General features: G+C 35.4%; 1 protein-coding gene across 2 annotated transcripts in view; it reads right to left on the bottom strand.

Moving 5' to 3' along the window:
- Positions 1-21549, bottom strand: part of ALCAM (activated leukocyte cell adhesion molecule) — a 119765-nt gene that overhangs the window by 16054 nt on the left and 82162 nt on the right. For both annotated transcript variants that reach the window (XM_058186312.1, XM_058186311.1), the window contains exons 2-9: positions 21340-21440; positions 18666-18885; positions 16042-16106; positions 13473-13560; positions 9547-9729; positions 6811-6938; positions 6268-6397; positions 3692-3804 (exon numbers count right to left, since the gene is read on the bottom strand). In XM_058186312.1, the coding sequence (XP_058042295.1) occupies positions 3692-3804; positions 6268-6397; positions 6811-6938; positions 9547-9729; positions 13473-13560; positions 16042-16106; positions 18666-18885; positions 21340-21440 (1028 nt within the window). The remainder of the gene's footprint in view (positions 1-3691; positions 3805-6267; positions 6398-6810; positions 6939-9546; positions 9730-13472; positions 13561-16041; positions 16107-18665; positions 18886-21339; positions 21441-21549) is intronic.

Raw genomic sequence — 21549 nt, 5'->3', positions numbered from 1 at the left:
GAACTAACCATTTTGGAGAGTACTAACTAACTATTTTTACTGATTCTCCAATTAAATTGTATTTAATACTAAATTTTAAAAAATCTACATACATTGTTATCTGATTTTTATGTTTTAAATAATGAATACAGTACATCTTGACCCTTATTACTGACCCTATCAATAATAGAATAGAATAGAATAGAATAGAATAGAATAGAATAGAATAGAATAGAATAGAATAGAATAGAATTTTATTGGCCAAGTGTGATTGGACACACAAGGAATTTGTCTTGGTCCATATGCTCTCAGTGTACATAAAAGAAAAGATACGTTCATCAAGGTACAACATTTACAACACAATTGATGGTCAATATATCAATATAAATCATAAGGATTTCCAGCAACAAGTTATAGTCATACAGTCATAAGTGGAAAGAGATTGGTGATGGGAACTATGAGACGATTAATAGTAGTGCAGATTCAGTAAACAGTCTGACAGTGTTGAGTGAATTATTTGTTTAGCAGAGTGATGGCTTTGGGAAAAAACTGTTCTTGTGTCTAGTTGTTCTGGTGTGCAATGCTCTATAGCATCGTTTTGAGGGTAGGAGTTGAAACAGTTTATGTCCAGGATGCGAGGGATCTGTAAATATTTTCACGGCCCTCTTCTTGATTCGTGCAGTATACAGGTCCTCAATGGAAGGCAGGTTGGTAGCAATTATTTTTTCTGCAGTTCTAATTATCCTCTGAAGTCTGTGTTTTTCTTGTTGGGTTGCAGAACCGAACCAGACAATTATAGAGGTGCAAATGACAGACTCAATAATTCCTCTGTAGAACTGAATCAGCAGCTCCTTGGGCAGTTTGAGCTTACCGAGTTGGCGCAGAAAGAACATTCTTTGTTGTCCTTTTTTAATGATGTTTTTGATGTTAGCTGTCCATTTTAGATCTTGCGATATGGTAGAACCTAGAAATTTGAAGGTTTCTACTGTTGATACTGTGTTTATTTATTTTTATTTATTTATTTATTTCGATTTTTATACCGCCCTTCTCCCGAAGGACTCAGGGCGGTGTACAGCCAAGTAAAAATACTATATAAACATTAAAAGAAATTAAAAAACATATTATAATGTGGCCGAAATATTAAAACAATTTAAAATCTTAAAATATAAATAACCCCAATAAAATTTCAATCCAGTCCCGCTTGAATAAATAGGTGTGTTTTCAGCTCACGGCGAAAAGTCCGAAGATCAGGCACTTGACGTAAACCAGGGGGAAGTTCATTCCAAAGCGTAGGAGCTCCAACAGAGAAGGCCCTTCCCCTGGGGGCCACCAGCCGACATTGCTTGGCGGACGGCACCCTGAGAAGGCCCTCTCTGTGTGAGCGTACGGGTCGGTGGGAGACAAAAGGTAACAGCAGGCGGTCCCGTAAGTACCCGGGTCCTAAGCCATGGAGCGCTTTAAAGGTGGTAACCAGAATCTTGTTGTCAAGTATTGTGAGAGGTGGAAGTATGGAAGGGTTTCTCGTAAAGTCTACCACCATTTCTACGGTTTTGAGTGTGTTCAGTTCCAGATTGTTTTGGTTGCACCACAAGGCTAGTCGTTCGACCTCTCGTCTATATGCGGATTCGTCATTGTCTCGAATGAGACCAATCACTGTTGTGTCATCTGCGAACTTCAGTAGCTTAACAGATGGATCATTGGAGATGCAGTCATTGGTATACAGAGAGAAGAGAAGTGGGGAGAGCACACAGCCTTGGGGGGCCCCTGTGCTAATTGTACAGGTATTTGATGTGATCTTGCTTAGCTTCACCTGCTGCTTCCTGTTTGTTAGGAAGTTTGTGATCCACTTACAAGTCTGTTCCGGTACCTGTAGCTGGTTTAGCTTAGTTAGAAGAATGTCTGGAATGATGGTATTGAATGCTGAACTAAAGTCTACAAAAAGGACCCTTGCATAGGTCTTTGGAGACTCAAGATGTTGTAGGATGTAGTGCAGAGCCATATTAACAGCATCATCTGTTGATCTATTTGCTCGGTATGCAAATTGCAAGGGTCTAACAGCGGATCCGTGATGGTTTTCAAGTAGGAAAGCACTAGCCTTTCAAAGGTTTTCATGACTACAGATGTTAAAGCAACTGGTCTGTAGTCATTCAGTTCCTTGATGGTGGGCTTCTTCGGCACTGGGATGATGGTAGAGCGTTTGAAGCAAGAAGGAACATAACACATCTCTAGTGATTTATTGAAAATATGGGTGAAGATGGGGGCCAATTGGTCAGCACAGACTTTTAAGCAAGAAGGAGTTATCTTGTCTGGGCCTGGAGCTTTTCCTGGCTTTTGTCTGTGAAATAGGTCCTGCACTTCCTTTTCTGTGATCATTAGGGGTTGTGAACCCAATGAAATGGGGTCAGTTGTAGGAGGCTTGGCTGTTCTTGGTGTGTTTGAGATGGGGGTTGTGGAGATAGTTGGCTGTAGTTTCCTTTCAAACCTGCAGTAAAACTCATTCAGGTCGTCTGCCAGTTGTTGATTCAGCCTGGGAAGGAGGTTTGCCATAGCCGGTGATATTTTTAAGAGTTTTCCACATGTTTGCTGGTTCATTTGCTGAAAACTGATTCTTTAGCTTTTCAGAGTAGCTTCTTTTTGCTGCTCTGATCTCCCTTGTTAGTGCCTTTCTGGACTGATTGATAGATATAAATATCTGATAGATATTTATATCTACTTTTCAACTTTCCACAAGTTATGCAATGCAATTCCCTCTTCTAAAATAAAGCAGAGCTTGTAATTTCCTTCAATAAATTTGAAGCCAACAGATGGCTATCTAGTCTCTGCTTAGAAATGTCAAAGAAAGAGGAGCTCCCCAGCTCTTGTAGCAATTAGTTTTCCCCTGAACAAATTGACTTAAATTTACTTCAATGAAGAAGCACATAATACAGAAACAACCTGATTTTTCTCCTCAAACTGAAGAGGCAATTGAAAATATGTTTCAACTTGCATTTTGAAAAATCTTTCAAATGATTCTTACATGGACTATGCTTCGGATCTGACAGAAATTTTTGAGAGGACTACTCAGCATTCTTCAGAATTTACCAAAGCCAGGAGAGGTTTCTGTGCAAGTGTTATGCTAAGGTATAGCTACGCAAACAGAAACAACATACTTATTTTATTTCATTGCTTAAAGTGAAAGAGCCATATTGCTTCATGAAATAATTATATGGAAGATTATCACTCAAATTTTCAGAAAAACAAAACACCTGTTGAGTTTTTACTGGGTCTGGGTCAAGCAGTCCTAATAGTTAGATAGCTTTTTCCAAGTTTAAATTAAATTTAACAATACATTAAATGCAGATATTATTTTGCCCATGTTTGATAATTTTCTTCCCCCTACTCCTTGAATATTAAACATTACAATCTAGGAAACAATTTTGAAAGAATTCTAATATCTGTGTATAATATTTTAGAGGGCTGCATTTGGTCATAGAATAAGCACACCATACCATTTAGGTCAGGGCTGGGCAACTATGGCCCCTTTATGACCTATGGACTTCAACTCCCAGAATTCCTGAGCCAGCATGCTGGCTCAGGAATTCTGGGAGTTGAAGTCCATAGGTCATAAAGGGGCCGTAGTTGCCCAGCCCTAATTTAGGTTCTTATGAACTTTAAAGTATCACCATTCCAGATACAATAATGGATTAAGAACAGCCAAGTTAAAAATATTTACCTTCAGCCAGAACACAGTAGCATTTCTACTGGAAGAAATTGTACAAGATACAGGCAATGCTTCTCCAATCTGTTTAATAACTTCTCCACTGGGAGTAAGTGACAAATCCAAATCTATGTTGAAGAAATTCAGGATTGTTATTCATAATCACAAAAATTGCTTACAAAACAAAAAACAGAATCATTTGGTAATTTTAGTTACAGCTGCAATTTCTCAAAGTCTCAGTCAATTACTTTTCACAAAAGGACTGAAAATAAACTTCAGAAGAAGATAGCAAAAATATTTGCATATACCATACGTGTGTGTATATACTGCATATGTGTGTGGGTTTTTGAGAATGAACACATAACTACATACTCAAACTTATGTGTGGGTGTGTGTCAGTAGATAGCATAAAATGAAACACTTCAATTTTTACTTTTAAAAAATTAGGAGTAAAGAAAAATATGTGAAATGAAAAAATGGTTAAGGAATATTCTATCTGTATATTTTTTTTCTTTAAAGAAAAGATGTTTAGAAGAGTAAGAGGCATTTCCATACACTTCTTTCCCTTCAGTCTTGCTTCCATGATAATAAAAATTTAAGACAGTGAAGTCCACAGTGCAAACTCTCAATTAAGGTATTCTTAGCATGTATCTAAGATACAGAGATAAGTAAAACATAATGTATTCATAATTGGATTAGAAATTGAAACTGAAACTTTTTCTAAGAAAAAAAATTAAAATGTTAAAGCTCTCAAAATACAGTAAGATTAAAATTAACTACATTTTCCTATGTTTGTCTTTTTAGTTACTTTTTAATGTACAATTTTATTTAACATAACATAATAACAGAGTTGGAAGGGACCTTGGGGGTCTTCTAGTCCAACCCCCTGCCCAGGCAGGAAACCCTACACGATTTCAGACAAATGGCTATCCACCATTTTCTTAAAAATTTCCAGTGTTGGAGCATTCACAACTTCTGCAGGCAAGTTGTTCTACTTATTGATTGTTCTAACTGTCAGGAAATTTCTCCTTAGTTCTAAGTTGCTTCTGTCCTTGATTAATTTCCACCCATTGCTTCTTGTTCTACCCTCAGGTGCTTTGGAGAATAGTTTGACTCCCTCTTCTTTGTGGCATTTTATCTTTTAAAAGATAAAAGATATTTTAAAAGATAAAAGATATTTAAAAGATAAAAGAAAAAATTATCTTTTATCTTCATCTTCTTAATCATACATAACAGCTTAAGATTTTCATTTATTTTTTTATGATATACCTACTTTTAAATTAATATTAACTTCATGTAAAATAGAGCTGCAGTTTTGAATTAAGTAAGCAGAAGTCTATGTCCGTATCTATGTCAGAGGCATATAGATGGGGCCCAAAGACTGCATGTAGCCTCTGAAAGTCTTCATCAAATTCTCAAAATACAAAATAATAACTTTTTATTTATTAATAAAAAACAGAAGAAGAAAATTATTAAATTTATGACCAAATAGTAAGAACATTAAACATTTTATATTTATTGTCCCATTAAGGTTATCCTGCTCTACCCATTATTTTTGGCGTGTGACTAACAGCCATTTGTAAATCCTGGCCAGGAAAACATACAAAATACATGTGATAAGTGTAAAGAAGCAAATCTCCTTACAAAGATATTATTTATTTATTTTATATTTTAAAACCACTATTAAGAATGTGCCTAAATTGAAACAACAATGTACATACTCAAATAGGATTTTTTTCCCCTTCAGAAGCACACTTTTATTGGTGAGCACCCTGACAGATTTAATAATAAATCAACTAAATCCTATGATTAAGCATTAAAATGTCTATCTGAATAAAACCTAGGGGTATATAATAATCTCTGCCATATTCTTATTCCACTCTAGATGAGGTGAAAAAGTGAGAGTTTTTGTGTGCTTTATTTCCTATAAACACAAAGCCCTCATGACAATTTTTGATAGTGTATTTTATTAAGTTGGCCCTGGATTGTTTTCTGTACATTCCTTCTATTCAACTGTTTATCCTATGATAAAGGAATGTAAATAGGAAAAATAGAATTACAAGCAAGTGCACCTATATCAGTATTTTCTGACATGCAGAAACATTAAAATGCAGGAAAATAATAACTGAGGGCAGCTCCTTTCAATGGACTATCCTAGCCATATATCTTACGTGACACACAATTGTAGCCTCTGTGCCTTAATTCTGGGATCACTCTCTCTTCTCATTCCCTCCCCTCCCCCCAATAACAAGATCACCATTTTGTAACTATGGAATAATGCAATGTTCTATTTTTTTATGCTTTAACCAGTCCAAATGTTAAAGATAAGAAAATGTTTATATTCCACATTTGAATATCAATTAAAAACAAAGTCAGGAGTTTAGAGGCAAAGGAGAGAAATACAAAAAGATGAATTAAAAAAAAAACATACCTTGAACTTTTAAAATAAGCCTCAGGTATGATTAAAAAAAAAAACTTGGCTCAACTCTGACAGAAATATCCATGTATCAAGAGACAAAAAGTGTAGCAAAAGCCTTGGCATATACAAAGTGATATATGACTATAAGAAGGAATGAAAGAAAATTACTTACAATGTACCGTAACTGTTGTGGAATCTATCAAACTTTCATCAGTCAGAGAACATCTGTATTCACCTGTTGCATTTCTTCTTACATCAGTCAATGGATAAAAACTGGAACTTCGAATTGGTCCAGGCTCTCCCTTTAAAAAAAAGATTAAAGAAAAGTTTGCAATACAGTAAAATAAGATGTTTGTGTTTTGTGTATAACTTCTACACAGCTTCTAGTTCACTTATGTTTTCAGGGTTTTTTATGTTATTGTTTCTGGTTCCAGCCTTCCTGATAAATTTTATGTAAAATTGATGATGTCACAGATACAGTGAACTAATGCATTGTGTTGTCATGTACAAATTTTAAAAGCACAACTGAATGAAATTTAGAGAAAAGCAAAAAATAACTGGGAAGGTAGGAATGGAAAGATGTGAGACTGATTAACAGAATAGTGTGAGAATGACACCTTCCTGTCTAAACCAAATTGTGGCTTCCCCAAATTTAAGAGGTTGCAATGTAAATAAATAAATAAAATAAAATAAAATAAAATAAATAAATACTTACAGGGATGAAAAATAAGAACTCCTGAGGTGGAGGATTACCATTTCCTGAACATTTCAGGGTAATGTTATCACTTTCCTTAATTGTTTTTCTTTGCGAAAGAATTTCAATCTGAACCTTTTCTGTGGGATCTGTAAAGCAACATAAACTGGTTAATAATCTGATTCTCCCAAATACATACGATAGGGTAAAATAAATCTGTGTCAAGCAAGGGCAATGAAGTTGTATGCATCAAGATTTTGATGCAAAATAAAAATGCTGGGGCTCACCCTGCAAATATTAGACTGTTTTAGGTGGGAAATCATCAGTTTGACAGTCTTGATTCAGAGCTTCTACTCTTTCTCTCCAAATGGTGCTCTCAAAACTTATGTCAGTACCTCATTTAGTAACTACATCAGCATATAGCAATAGCACTTAGATTTATATACCATTCCATAGTGCTTTAGAATACTCTCTGAGTGGTTTACAAATCTCAGCATATTGTCTCCAACAATCTGGCTCTTCATTTTACCAACCTCAGGAGGATGTAAGGCTTGTATCAACCTGGAGCTGGTCAGGACTGAATTCCTGGCTGTGGGCAGAGCTAGTCTGCAATACTGCATTTAACCACTGACCACCACTGCTCATATATGTGAAACATCACTGTAGAAAAGGGGTCTCCAAACTTAACAACCTCAAGATTTGTAGATGTATGTAGCTCAGACTGTCAAACACACAGCCCGCAGGCTGGATCCAGCCCATGACAGGCTGTGGAGTTGGCCTGTGGGGCTGTCCTGGAGATGGCCCTTGCTGTCCTCGACCCAGCCATGGCCACCCAGTTGGCTGCAATGACCAGGTCACCCTCCACCTGGTCCAAGGGCAAACAAATTTCTGATGCATCCTATGACGGGATCGATACTCCGATCTGAAACCCCGATGTAGATTTTCAATCATCCAAGTCATGGTTGTCCCAAAGGTGTTTTTCAAAAGGCAACTCTACTTTCTTGGGTTTTTTTCCTTGAAGACATTTTGTTTCTCATCCAAGAAGCTTCTTCAGTTTTTCAACTTTCAGAATTTCCTAGACAGCATGGCTTGCTGAGGAATTCTGGGAGTTGAAGTTCACAAGTTTTAGAATTGTCAATTTTGAAAACCACTACTGTAGAACCTTAGTGTAGTTCAGAATTTTGGAATGAAAGACTTAAATGTGTGCATGTGTTTGTGTGTGTGCATGCACATGCCTTTGAGTAAGTAGTCACTCCTGGCAACTGCTTATACATGCTCCTGCAGTTTCCTTGACAAAATTTTTAGAAGTTTGTCATTGCCTCCTACCAAGGGACGGACTAAGATTACCCAACTTGGCTTCATGTCTAAGACAGAGTTAGTACTCAGAGTCTTCTGGTTTCTAACCATGTGCCTTCACCATTAGATTCAACACACTGAAGCTAAATATATATAAAATAAAAATTATATATATTGAAAAATCATCCTGCAGCATATTTTGCCTGAAGGTACAGCTTCAAAAAAGAAATCAAATAAATCACGTTATAAATTAATCTCCTCTTTAAAATGTTTGTAAATTCAACAGGTATTTGGGGACAATCTAATTTTCCTATAGTCAATTGAGAATGTGTTACCTAAATGAACAAAACCTAGAATAGGGTAAATTATACATAGTCTCAGGTTTTGCCAATCATCATGAACATTGCTGAAAATTTTCAGAACTGCAGTTATGTATTCACAGAATACCCATTTGGAGAATAGCTACTTGGTTGCTTATTATACAGTAGTTAGGAGAAAATTCCACTGCATTGTGCAGGTAGTTTTGGCTGTAAGTCAAATATTAGGAAGCACAAGTTACAGCAGATTTCACTCTTGCTTATTTATTTATTTATTTATTTATTTATTTATTTATTTATTTATTTATTTATTTATCAAATTTTTATACCACCCTTCTCCCGAAGGACTCAGGGCGGTGTACAGCCTAAATAAAACACAATATATATACAATTAAAATCAAAATTTAAAATAGTGCATATTACAAAAGGCCAATATATAAAAATTTAAATTTAAAATTTAAAAAATTTAAAACCCCACAACAATAAAACCCAATTTAAAATGTTAAAAAACCATTATGCCAGTCCAGCTTGAATAAATAAGTATGTTTTTAGCTCACGGCGAAAGGTCCGAAGATCAGGCACTTGGTGTAGGCCAGGGGGAAGTTCATTCCAGAGCGTCGCTGCTCCAACAGAGAAGGCCCTACTCCTGGGGGCCGCCAGCTGACATTGTTTGGCGGACGGCACCCTGAGGAGACCTTCTCTGTGAGAGCGTACCGGTCGGTGGGAGGCATAAGGTAACAGCAGGCGGTCTCGTAAGTACCTGGGTCCTAAGCCATGGAGCGCTTTAAAGGTGGTAACCAAAATCTTGAAGCGCACCCGAAAGACCACAGGAAGCCAGTGCAGACTGCGGAGCAGTGATGTTACATGGGAGCCACGAGCGGCTCCCGTTACTACTCGCGCAGCCGCATTCTGGACTAACTGTAGCCTCTGGGTGCACCTCAAGGGCAGCCCAATGTAGACAGCATTGCAATAATCCAACCGAGATTCTTAACTTAAAAGGAATAAAGATCTTTTCTCAAAAGGGAAGGGCAAGTCATGGCAAACAACTGCATGTACATGAATATGTTATGCTTGTCTAATTTTTGGAAATTATCATTTATGTAAAATCTATGTTAGGAAGTTATTTATATGACAATAAACTTACAGTAAATGTCAGGGACTGCTGATTCTGATCGTATTATCTCTGGTCCAGATGGTCCAAAATATGTCACTGTGCAAGTGAACTGTGCACCAGTGTCATCCTTTGTAGGTTTATATTTTAGGGAAGATTTGATGGTATAGAGTCCATTGGCTTTATCTGCATCCGTTTGTTCATCTATGATAACAGCTTTTAAAAGAAAAGGCATGATTTACACAGTTATTTGCAAATAAAAAGTGCAAATTCTATTGATTCTATTTAGGACATCCAAGTGGAAGTAATACTTTTTTTTGTTTTGTTTACATTTATATCCCGCCCTTCTCCGAAGACTCAGGGTGGCTTACAGTGTATAAGGCAATAGTCTCATTCTATTTGTATATTTACAAAGTCAACTTATTGCCCCCCCAACAATCTGGGTCCTCATCTTACCTACCTTATAAAGGATGGAAGGCTGAGTCAACCTTGCGCCGGGCTTGAACCTGCAGTAATTGCAGGCTACTGTGTTCTAATAACAGGCTTCTTAACAGCCAGAGCTATTCCGGCCCCTAAGTTTACTAAGTTTGTGTATATCTAATCCTAAATTTATTCATTTAAATGGAATGATCGAATAACAACAATAGAGTTGGAAGGAATCTTGGAGGTCTTCTAGTCCAACCCACTGTTTAAGCAGGAGACCCTCTTATCACTGATGCACATAAGCAGATTGATACCCTAAGATAGGTTTGCATGCAGTTTAATTTGCCCTCCATATTCCATTTCCATTGTCATTTTTCAAAAGTTTACAGCACCTGGCCTCTTCGATGAGGAAAACAGAAGGAGCTTCACTAATTAAATATGGCAAGGTGACAAGAGCTATACGTGGAAGACAGAGACTTTAGTTAACAGAGAAGAAAGTAATGTTTAAAATATTTCCCCCCTTTTTTCAAACAGAAAACAATGCCTAATTGCAATGGGTCTAAATATGACAGGCTGAATAATTTTGGTTTAAAATCTTTTCAGACAATGAGCTGGTTTCAAAATTTTCAAATTTGAAAAGCCACTAAAATCAATGAGATCTGTTTGATTAAATCCTGTTGATTTTATGGGAATATAAAATCTATTTTATCTATTTCAAGTTCTATCCTAAACACAGTCAAATCTGCTTCCAACCCCTGACTTTAGAAAGCAAACAGCAGACTATTAAGCTTGCTCACAATATTGAAGTGCTTAATGGTGCTTCTATAACAAGAGGCAATCAATATCCAAAGACCTATGGCTTCCGTGGAAAAAATGACTGATAGGCAGCTTTAGTGATTGGTTTGGTAGCTTTCTAGAGAGATTTGTGTGACATGGGTGTAGATCATAAAAGGTACAGGAGCAGGTAAACTTTGATAGGAGGATAAAGGAGGTGGGTCATCTCCTTGGGAATTGAATGGCTTTATGACTTCATTCCAGCAAGCTAAAGTGTCAGTTATTGTCAGTTATCAGTGCGAAGTTGCCTTCCTAGAGATAAGCTGCTCTTCAGTATGGCTCCTGGACTCTGGGGAAGCTTCCCTCTTTTTGTAGACAACTCTTACAGAGGTAAGTGAGGGTGAGTGTTTGAGTTAGGTTTAGGGTGGGAGTGAGGGCAATAGGGTTAGGGCAAGGATGAGAATGAAGGAGAAAGAGTGAGGGACAGGCTGAGAGTCAGGGGAGGGAACAGTGGAGGGGGAATAGGGAGGGGAATGGCTGTGGGGAATGGGTAAAAAGGGGAAGTAAAAGAAGGTAAAAAGGGGAGGAGTGGGAGGATCAGGGAAGTTAGGAAGGGAAGGGAGCGGAAAAAGAGATGGAGTAAGATGCGTGGGAGAGGGGAGGGGGACAGGACAAAGAGGAGAGGGAAGGGAGGAAGATGAAGAAATGAGGGATGAAGAAGTGGAGTGAACCTGGTAGGAAAGGAGAAGGAAGGGAGACAAGACAGAGAGAGAAGGGAGGGAGGAATTCTTATGTCTTTATGACTTCATCAAGGCAGGTTATTACCAGAGCTAAGGGAGAGGGAGAAAGAGGATGGGGAGGGGAAGAACGGGGGGGTAGGGAAGAGGAAGGAGTGGATGACAAAGAGGTACAGTGGGCCAGGGTGGAGTATCAGGGGAGAGAAGTTGGGGAATGGGATAGGGAGAAGGGTGGGTAGGAATGAATGAATGGGGGGGGGGTGTTATTTTCATGATGTCTCAAGGTAAGTGAGGTTATCAGTGGTAAGTGAGAGCAAGAGAGAATGAGAGTGAGGGAAATGGATAGGAGCGGGGCAGAGGCAGGAAGAAGGAGGATAGGTAGGAGGAGGGGGAAGGGACAAATAGGTAGAAAGGAACAGAGGGGAAGGCAGGGTTGAGGGAGGGATGGAGAGACTGAGGGAGGACAAGGACAATGGGGATGTGAAGGGGGACAGGGAGGTGTAAGGGAGGGGCCAGGAACAAGCAGGGGAATGGGGAGAGGAATTTGGAGGAGAGAGGGATGTAGAGAAGGGAAGAGAAGTAGGGGCAAGGCCAGGGGAAATAGAATTAAATTAGAATTAGAATAAAATGTAAGAAATAAATTAGATTAGTCTAGAATAGAGTAGAAGTGAGAATTAGAATAGAATTAAATGTAGAAATGAATTAGAATAGAAAAGAGTAAGAATTAGAATACAATTAGAATACAATTAGAATTAGATTAGAATGGGATTAGAATAGAATTAAGAATTAGAATAGAATAGAATAGAATAGAATAGAATAGAATAGAATAGAATAGAATAGAATAGAACAGAATAGATGTAGAAGTGAAACAGATTAGAAGAGATTTGGAATAGAATAGAATAGAATTAGAATTAGAATAGAATTAGAATAATTTTAGAATTAGAAATAGAATTAGAATAGAACTGAATTAAAAGAATAGAATTATAATTTGAACAGAATTACAATTTGAATAGAATTAGAATAGAAGAATTAGAATTTGAATAGAATTTGAATTAGTGTACAAATAGAATAGAGTAATTAGAATTAGAAAAGAATTAGAAAGTATAGATTTAGAATAGAATTAGAACAGAATTATAATCTGAATAGAACAGAATTAGATTAAAATAGAATTAGAATAATAATTGAATTAGAATTATAGAATTAGAATAAAATTAAAATATAAAAGAATTAGAGTATTTAAGAATTAGAAAGCATAAAACAGAATTAGAATAAAAAGAATAATATAAGAATTACAATAGAATTAGAATTTGAATAGAATATAAATAGAAAATATCCGTAATAGAATTAGAAAGAATAAAATAGAATTAGAATCAGAATCACATTAATGAAAAGAATTAGAATTGGAACTATAGAACAAATAAAAGTATATATAAACAATATATGGTTGTTTCAGGATCAATTTGAGTTTTACACTGCCCTTGTTTTTTATACTGCTTTATTTATGAATCCATGATGCAATAATGCTGTGTTTCCCTGAAAATAAGACCCTGTCTTATATTTTTTTGAACCCTGAAATAAGCGCTTGGCCTTATTGCCACGTACTCAAAAGCCCGATTGGGCTTCTTATCAGGGGATGTCTTATTTTGGGAGAAACAGGATGATAATGGCTTATCAGCTGGTTATCACAAGAATCTGAAGCTGGTTTGAACTGAAAGGAAGTGACTGACCCCAAATCAGCCTGCTAGTTTTGGGCCTGAGGAGGACTAAAACTTAGGGCTTCTCATACAGCATTTAACAATTAAATTATGCTGGCTCTTAGATAACATTTTTAAAGAACTACTTTAAATTGCGTCAATAATTATTAAAAATTGTCAAAAATACAAAATTCAACCAACGTTGTTTACTGAGTTAATTGCAGCACTGTTAACAAGGCAAATGATTTCCACACTTAAAATAACTTACTTTAAACTGATTGGTGAAAATAAACAAATATGCATACAGTAACATCTATATACAAAATCCTACCTTCTTCGGCATGCTGCAAAATAGCTCCATTCTTAAACCATGTTATGTTTCCTGCAGGATAACCATCTCTTGTAATACATTCTCCAAGCTAAGAATTCAAATACAAGGTTTGGTTATGGATTTCAGCTTACTGGACATTGCATATTATTTTGTTTGTAACAGATAGCCTTCACTTAACGAACATTTATTCAGTGACTGTTCAAAGTTGTGATAGTGCTGAACTATTGGTAGATGTATCACGTCTTTGAAATACGACCACTGAGCCCCTCTAAGGCCATGTGATCAAAATTAGAGTCACCACCTGCATTTACAACAGAAGGATGTGCTTCAGCTTTACCTCACCCACCTATCAGTTGATCTCTGCTCTGCGTTCTGCTGCTCTTATCGCCAAGGGCAGAGAAAAGGTGGAAAAAGACATCAAATATATATTTGTGGCAGGGTGACAGAGTAAGTAGGATGATGGGATGGCAGAAGCAAAGCACAAAATGCTGGGTGAAGCAGAGAGCAGGACATTTGGGGCAGCAAGGCAGTGGAATTCAGGGTGAACAAAAAAAATGGAAATGGATGAGTACGACAGGTAGGTTTGAGGAGTGGCTTAAAGTGAACATGGGAGGTCCTAGCGTAATGACTGTGACCAGGACTACTGAAATTGCCAACCCTAAACAATGTGGTCACGTCATTTTTCATCTAACGACTACACCACTTGATAATGGAAATTCTGGTCTCAATTAGGTCATCAAGTAAGGACTACAGATATACTTAAAATTATTAATTTCAACACATCTATTCCTATATACCTTTATTAAGACAAGCTGTCCTCATAATGAGGGATGGTAGTAACAGTGCTGCAGATGACAATGTTTTTTTTGCAGTAACAATTCCAATATACTAATATGGGATTCACACTAAATTGCTCTGCTATGCCTTATATTTACATATAGAATGTCTGAAAACTTTCCTGTTACATTTTGACTTGCAAATTCTTTATTTCATTAAGCTTTTAAATCAACTGTTGTATATCTCAGAGCTTATATAATAGATAGATCATTATATATGTATAAATCAAGGGCAGGGATTTGAATTCCAACTCCACTCTAAGTAAGTAGCACGATTAATCATTAGAGATCATGAGAATTTAAACATCTGGAGGACATTTTCCTCAGTCCTCACATACTCTCTATTCATTTTTTACTCCTAGTGTAACTACTGAAACATAGACATACTATGAAAGAAATATAAGAAATTAAAGCATGATATATATAAGGATAAGATTATTTGAAATAATCAAATAAATGGAGATATCATTGGGCTATAAAGAAAACCCTGCATGAAATTAAAAAATAAAATACATATGTAAGATATCCATTAAACCATAATACAAGTAGTCCTTGATTTACAACCACCATTGGGACTGGAATTTTGGCCATTAACTGATGCAGTCATTAAATGATTCATCATGACTAGATCCAATTTTATGTTCACTTTTATTGTAGTTGATAGGCAAATCACCATTGTGGTTAAGTAAATTACATGGTGGTTAAGCAGATCACAAAGTCGTTAAGTAAATCCTGCTTCCCCAATTGAGTGTGCTTGTTGGAAGCTGGCTGGGTAGGTCGCAAATTTCGACCATAAGAAATTGCAACCATTGTAAATAAGAGCCAGTTACCAAGCGCCAAAATTGTGATCATATGACATGTTGATAGTATGACAATTGTAACTTTGAAAATGGGTCATAAGTCATTTTTTTTCCCAAGGCGTCTGAAACCTTGAACTATTATTAAATGAATGGCCATAAAATGAAGACTACCTATTATTATAGCTAGGAAGGGAAGGTGATGATAGTACATTGTTTTCCATGTATAAATCCCATAGATAAAGGCTATGGAATCTTTACAAATGTTCAGATTGCAAAACGTAGAAAATAATTCTGCTTGAAATGTTTTCCTAATAAAATGTATTTTGAGCATCCTCCTTAAAGACCAGGCTACTTTAGATTTAGCAGCAATTTATTCCATATATAGGTTTCAATATGCAGAAAGATGTATTTACATACAATCTGTAAAATGTGGCCAATTTATGTAGGATGTAGTCTATCTTTAAGCCTTTTTTATTATAAAATAACTTCTTTTTTTATAACTATATTCTTTTCTGTTTGCTGCCCAATACGCTACATAGCATAGGAGGATCTAATGAAAATATTAATATTGCTTTTCTCTTTGTCCTAACATAAGGCTTCCCTTTGACATACTAAATTCATGTAAAAACCAGCAAAATAAGACAGCTGTTAAGTCCTGTAAGGCTGGCAAACTCACAAAACAAGGTCAGCCTGGATTTCTGTAACAGAATTTATGATAGCCGATGGAAGTAATTCTCCCGCTCAACGTACAGCTATGGTAGTATAATTGAAGTGGAGTTGCTCTGTATCTTCCCCATAAAAGGAAGATTCCACAAATCCCTTTTGTGGATTTAAGTGTCCTTTTGCCACAGTCTCTTTTCTATTCCGTTTTCTAAGACATTGCATAACAGATCAGCTTAAAGGTATTTAACAGGAAAAAAAATGTTCACTTACCAGTTTCAGCTCTTCTGTTTCTAGAAATTCTGCTTGATTTACAATTTCAGGTTCTGATGGCTGCTCTGTTTTGTTTCATTTTTTGTTTTTAGTGAAAGAAGATGATAAAAACTTGGGTTATATTTCAGCTTTTAGATATTTGGGACTGAATCACATACAGGGAGTCCTCAAGGCATGACTGCCCGGCACCATTCAAAGTTATAACAACACTGAGAAAGTCATTTTATAGTCCTTCCTGCACTTACTACTATCACAGCAACTCTGAGGTCCTGTAATTGAGATCGAGCGCTTCTCAACAAGTGGGAATTTGCAACCTTTGCAGTGTCCCATAGTGACTGCCATTTGCACACTTCACAGCTGACTTTCAACAAATGCAATCAATAGAGAAGCCAGCAATAAAATCACAAATCAATCACATATCTCACTTAATGACCACAGGTGATTTCTTAATAACTTCACAGAAGTAAGGTCCTTAAGTCAATTGCAACCATGCGATATCTTGCTTATCAATAACACAGTAACAGAGTTGCCAGGCCTAACTGTAGGCATTAATTAAAGGCTACCTGTATGCAGATTTCTCAGCATGGATGGAATCAAATCACGTGAGAAACTGAAAACTTCATTGTAATAGAATTATATTTTCAAATTATGTATACAAAGTACTCAAATAATTGTAACAATACTGATAGATCTAAGCCATCTGTTACCAACCAGAAAAAGTACAAGTTGTAAATATTAATAAATATGTTGACTCAATTGACAACTGAGAGAAAAAAGCAATTTCAGCTCTAGAAATCATCAAGAAATCACTTAAAATAAAATTGTCAATATTACAATGCATTTATAAAAACCTAGTAAGATCGCCTGTGAGATACTGCACAATTCTAATTACCACATTTCTAAACAGATATAATAGATTTATAGAAAGGGTAATAAAAATTAATTGATAACTCAAGTGAAATCCTTATAAGAATAAGCTACAATGTTTGGTCCTTTTAGGCTTGGAAAAAAGGTAATGAGAATATGGGGAGGGAGGGATGTGGTGTTATGATTAAGATATCACATGACAAGATGATATCCACTGACTTGCATGACATTAAAAAGGCATTGAATAAATTAAGGGAGGATAGATTTATCAACTCTCATGAACAGTCAATGTTATATCTGAGTAGGGACAGCATGTCCACAATACCAGATGAAAGAAAATAATATGAGAGACATAGTTCCATTTCCCGGTTGTGAAAAGCCTAGAGCAGGGGTCACCAACCTTTCGGACCTCAGGGATGACTAAATTCATAATTTTAAATCCTGCAGACCACTAATATGCATTTTTAAAAAAGATAAATAGTATTTAGTGCAATATAAAAAATGCAAATAATTTTTCTGCGGACCACCAAAATTTTCTCACGGACCACCAGTTGGTGACCGCTGACCTAGAGTCATCTGTTTGGCAAATTTTGAGAAAAAAATGCTCAATTAAAATTGGCAGGACTATTCTTATATCTCATGGTAAATTAACCTCCCAAAAACTAAACATAGGTTGGAGATTAATGGAACAATTACAACACTCATCTATTCTCTCTCTCATTAATTTGACAGCAAGAGTTATTCGTTAAATGATTTCTCCTAGAAATCCTCCCCAACTTGCTTCATAGATCATAGATTTTAGTTTTTCAGTGCTATAAGAAAGAAGTGCTCCTTCTTACCACCCAGCATAGGAATAGAGCAAAGAATATATGAAGCTATTATTGTTCCACATTAGTTTTTAGAGAAAAGCTTTCTTGAAGAATGAGTACAAAAACAATCTCTATATTACTCTTGATGCATATATATTCCCATGCAAGTTCCACTGGAGTTATTTATTATAGTACATAAGATGTAGATAAATATTTGCATTCTAATTTTGAATATTAGATATTTACAAGTGTTTTTAAATGTGTAAAAATTGGGTTTCAATCTGAGGGAATAAAAATTTGTTCTAGCACATATGCTGAATCTTTTCAAATTATTGTTCAAAAAGTGAATGCTTAATGACAAACCCTTATGTTAGAGAAGTGATTGTTTACAGTTTTGTGTACTTTTCGCCTCAGCTCTACTAATTTTAATTACTGAATTTTTAGACCAGTATTTCTCAATTTTGGCAACTTTAAGATATATGGGCATCAACTCCCAGAATTCTGGGAGCTAAAGTCCATGTGTCTTAAAATTCCCAAGGTTGAGACATATTGTATTAGATAATCCTTTCCCAGGTTGATGTAATCCAGATGGGAAGTACTAAAAATTTCAGAATTGCAATTCACCATTTTTTTCAGGGAATATTCAACCCCTTACTTTGGAAGGCACCATTTTTGACAAGCATGATAACTGCAGGAAAAATGTTCCATGAACTGAGAAACTGAGAATTGCAGTGCAATAAAATCACAGGCTAGAACAAAGTAGCTGGGATAAAAGTTCAATTTGATTTAAATTAACTTTAATACAATCACTAGGATTATTTTCCATGTAATTTTTAATTTATGTTAAAGGACAAATTACAATTCATTGGTAATTTTTGAAGAGAAGTCTTGAAGGCTTTCAGTGGCCTTGACGTCATTCTTCTGTTAGAGAAATTAAGTGGTACTTACTGAAAACTTTGACGAGTGTAGCCTGTTCAAAGACATTGTCTTCAGTTACAAGCATGCATACAAATTTCTTTTCATCTCCAATTCTTGCATTATTAATGGACAGGGTATAATTTTCAGAAAGATTTATTCTGTCTTTGTATTCTGGTACATTGTCATATTGTGCACTTGGCTTTTTTGCAGATCGCAAAGCAATAGACTCTGAAGCCTTGTTTGCAATTTCCTAGAAGGGGGAAAATATTTATCAAATTTATACAGCTGCATTTCTCACACCAGATGACTCTATTATCTCTCTTTCAAATGTTTTATGTCACTTCAATAATTCAGAGCTCTTCATATATAATACTTATTTTATATTTACACAATACACATTATGAACAATTAAAATACATTCAGTTTTTCAAGGCTTCTGAATCCAATTTTTTATTTAAATGCATTACAACCCTGGGAAATGACTGAAAGCAAACTATTAAGATTTGGCCATTGGGGAACCAGTTTCCCAGATCATGGCCAGTTTCCAGATTTCTAAGTAATAGCCCACAGTGACTTAGATTGTAGACTACACAAAGCTTATGAGTTTGTGAGGCATTTACAATACAGCATGTCATTCAAAAGATTTTTTTTTAAAACTCTGTGGAGCACAATAAATCAATAGTTGTTAAACAGTTTAACCCACCCAGTTAACCCTTTCCCCAGTCTTGACTAATTCTACTCTGGTATGTTGTGCCTGATTACTTCTCATTACAGAATAGAGTTCTAGAAATACAATAAAAGAAATTTCCTCAATTCCTATTTAAAATCTCTGAGTTTATTTTTCCTACTCTGGAAGAAGTAGGTTTTCATAACTTCTTTTAATCTTTCAGCATTCCTATGTAGAAGTATGTTAGCAAATCACAATAGAATAAAACTCAAGTGTATGTATGTGTTCACCTTTGTGTGTAAGTTTACACTGTTTAGGTAGTTCAAGCCGAAGAATATATTTCAGCAGAAGATTTTGGGGTAAAGCAGATATATATGAGAATCAAATCACAAATTAACTCTGTAGTATTATCTCCACAAAATAAGCTTGTATGCCAGGTTGGATCACCAGAACTAGGCACAATTCCAGAGATTAATTGCATATTAAATGTGATACTACCTGCAGCATCAAAGTCAAATTGTTGCTCAGTATGTGTTAGGAAAACATAACTGAAGAAAGAAAGTTAAACAACTCATATTTATCTTATTGCTCCAACAAATATTTTGTTCAGTGCTACTGTAAGAAATTATTTAATTCAACAGATTTCATCATATGCAGCAAAAAAATTATCACAAAGTACCCAATTTTGAAGAAATAAAAATCACTAAGCATCTGAAGAAGCCTTTAATTTGATGAGCTCAAGATCTACTGATATAATGTATCTTGAGAATCCAGGCTGAGAAAGACTTCTCTGAGGTAAGCACCTTGGTTTATTTCTAGTAAAGCCAAAGAGATTATACTACCTAATGCAATGAGTTACCGTACTACTGAATCTGTGCTATCCCATCTTTTTTCTTGCTTTGTTGAATAGTTGACAATATTGTTAAAATAGCTGCTAAGGAGAAATATTCAAAGCTTGTAAAACCCAAGTGAAAAAACTATTAAAGTGAAAAAATATTTAAAGTGAAAAAAAAAAGAAACTTTAGTCACCATTATTCTCCCTCCCTGAAATAATTAAATCAGAACTGTTATAGCCAGTAATCTAGAATTTGACATATTTCCATTCTGCAAACAAGAGACCCTCAGTTGGTAATTGCATAGAAGATATATGTGTTTATAATTATGTTTACACTTGTATCTGTCATAAAATACATGCTTGATAAAAATAAATAAACAAATAAACAAATAAATAAATATTTACTGAAGTCTTATCTCTTTGGCATTCCAGCACTTTCTTGTACTATTGAGTAAAGGTAGAGCTTTTTTCCCCAAGCCTTTGTGTAGTGCACAACTCAGATAAACACACATAGACTGAGTAATTCACCTCAGGACATTTCTTTGCCAAAACAAAACAAAAGCCAAATAAAGGGAAAAAAATCACAAAACCTAGAAAGCCCTTTCTTTCTTTGTTAGAAAGCTACAAATGTATTATTGGTTGCTGTTAGAATGAGCTATTTATTCTGTAGTGCTTTCAACATGCTATGAGAAGCGGGAGCAACCACAACAATTTTTATTAGCATTCTGCTGGACCTGTATTTGGTCTCCTTTATGCAGGCAATGCACTTTCAGACACAGTATGACACACAACTATTGATTCTATGAACTTGCTTCATGTTGCTATAGTGAGCATGAAAAACAGTGTGTATAAAACAATGTGAGCGTAATAAAAACATAGCAATAGGCTTTTTACCACCATGAAACACTTGGTCTAACAACTATGCAATCTGTTTCAAAATGAGTGAACAAATTATTATGGTTCTTTTATCCTAATGAACTCTTAAGAGAATGGCATATTGCTAATAAGCTTCTGCATAAAAAACACCAAAAGACTTACTTATATCACACATTTAACATAAAATTTTAAAGACCTGAATATTTCCAAACATACTTTATTCAAACAATATTATTCAGACATATTTTGAATAATATGTTTACTAGTCCCACAAAATTCCTCCTACATTGCAATAACAGAAATAATTTAAGATAATTTATACTTACATATTTCCATTTTGCAAACAAAAGACCATTAGGAACTTCTAAATGGCAAGGCAAAACAATGGTATCTCCATATACTGTGTTTACTGTATATAATCCAAGTCCTGTTAAAAACAATAAGAAAAAACTATTAATTATAAAATATTGGATTTTTCTAAGTCTTAGCTAAAGCGTATGTACAACTGAAACAGATTTTCAAAATTAATTAAATAA

Source organism: Ahaetulla prasina, chromosome 5 (genome assembly GCF_028640845.1).
Source record: "Ahaetulla prasina isolate Xishuangbanna chromosome 5, ASM2864084v1, whole genome shotgun sequence".
In the NCBI taxonomy this organism is placed as follows: Eukaryota; Metazoa; Chordata; class Lepidosauria; order Squamata; family Colubridae; genus Ahaetulla; species Ahaetulla prasina.
The sequence above is the reverse complement of the archived record's forward strand: the minus strand, read 5'-3'. Positions and strand labels throughout refer to the sequence as shown.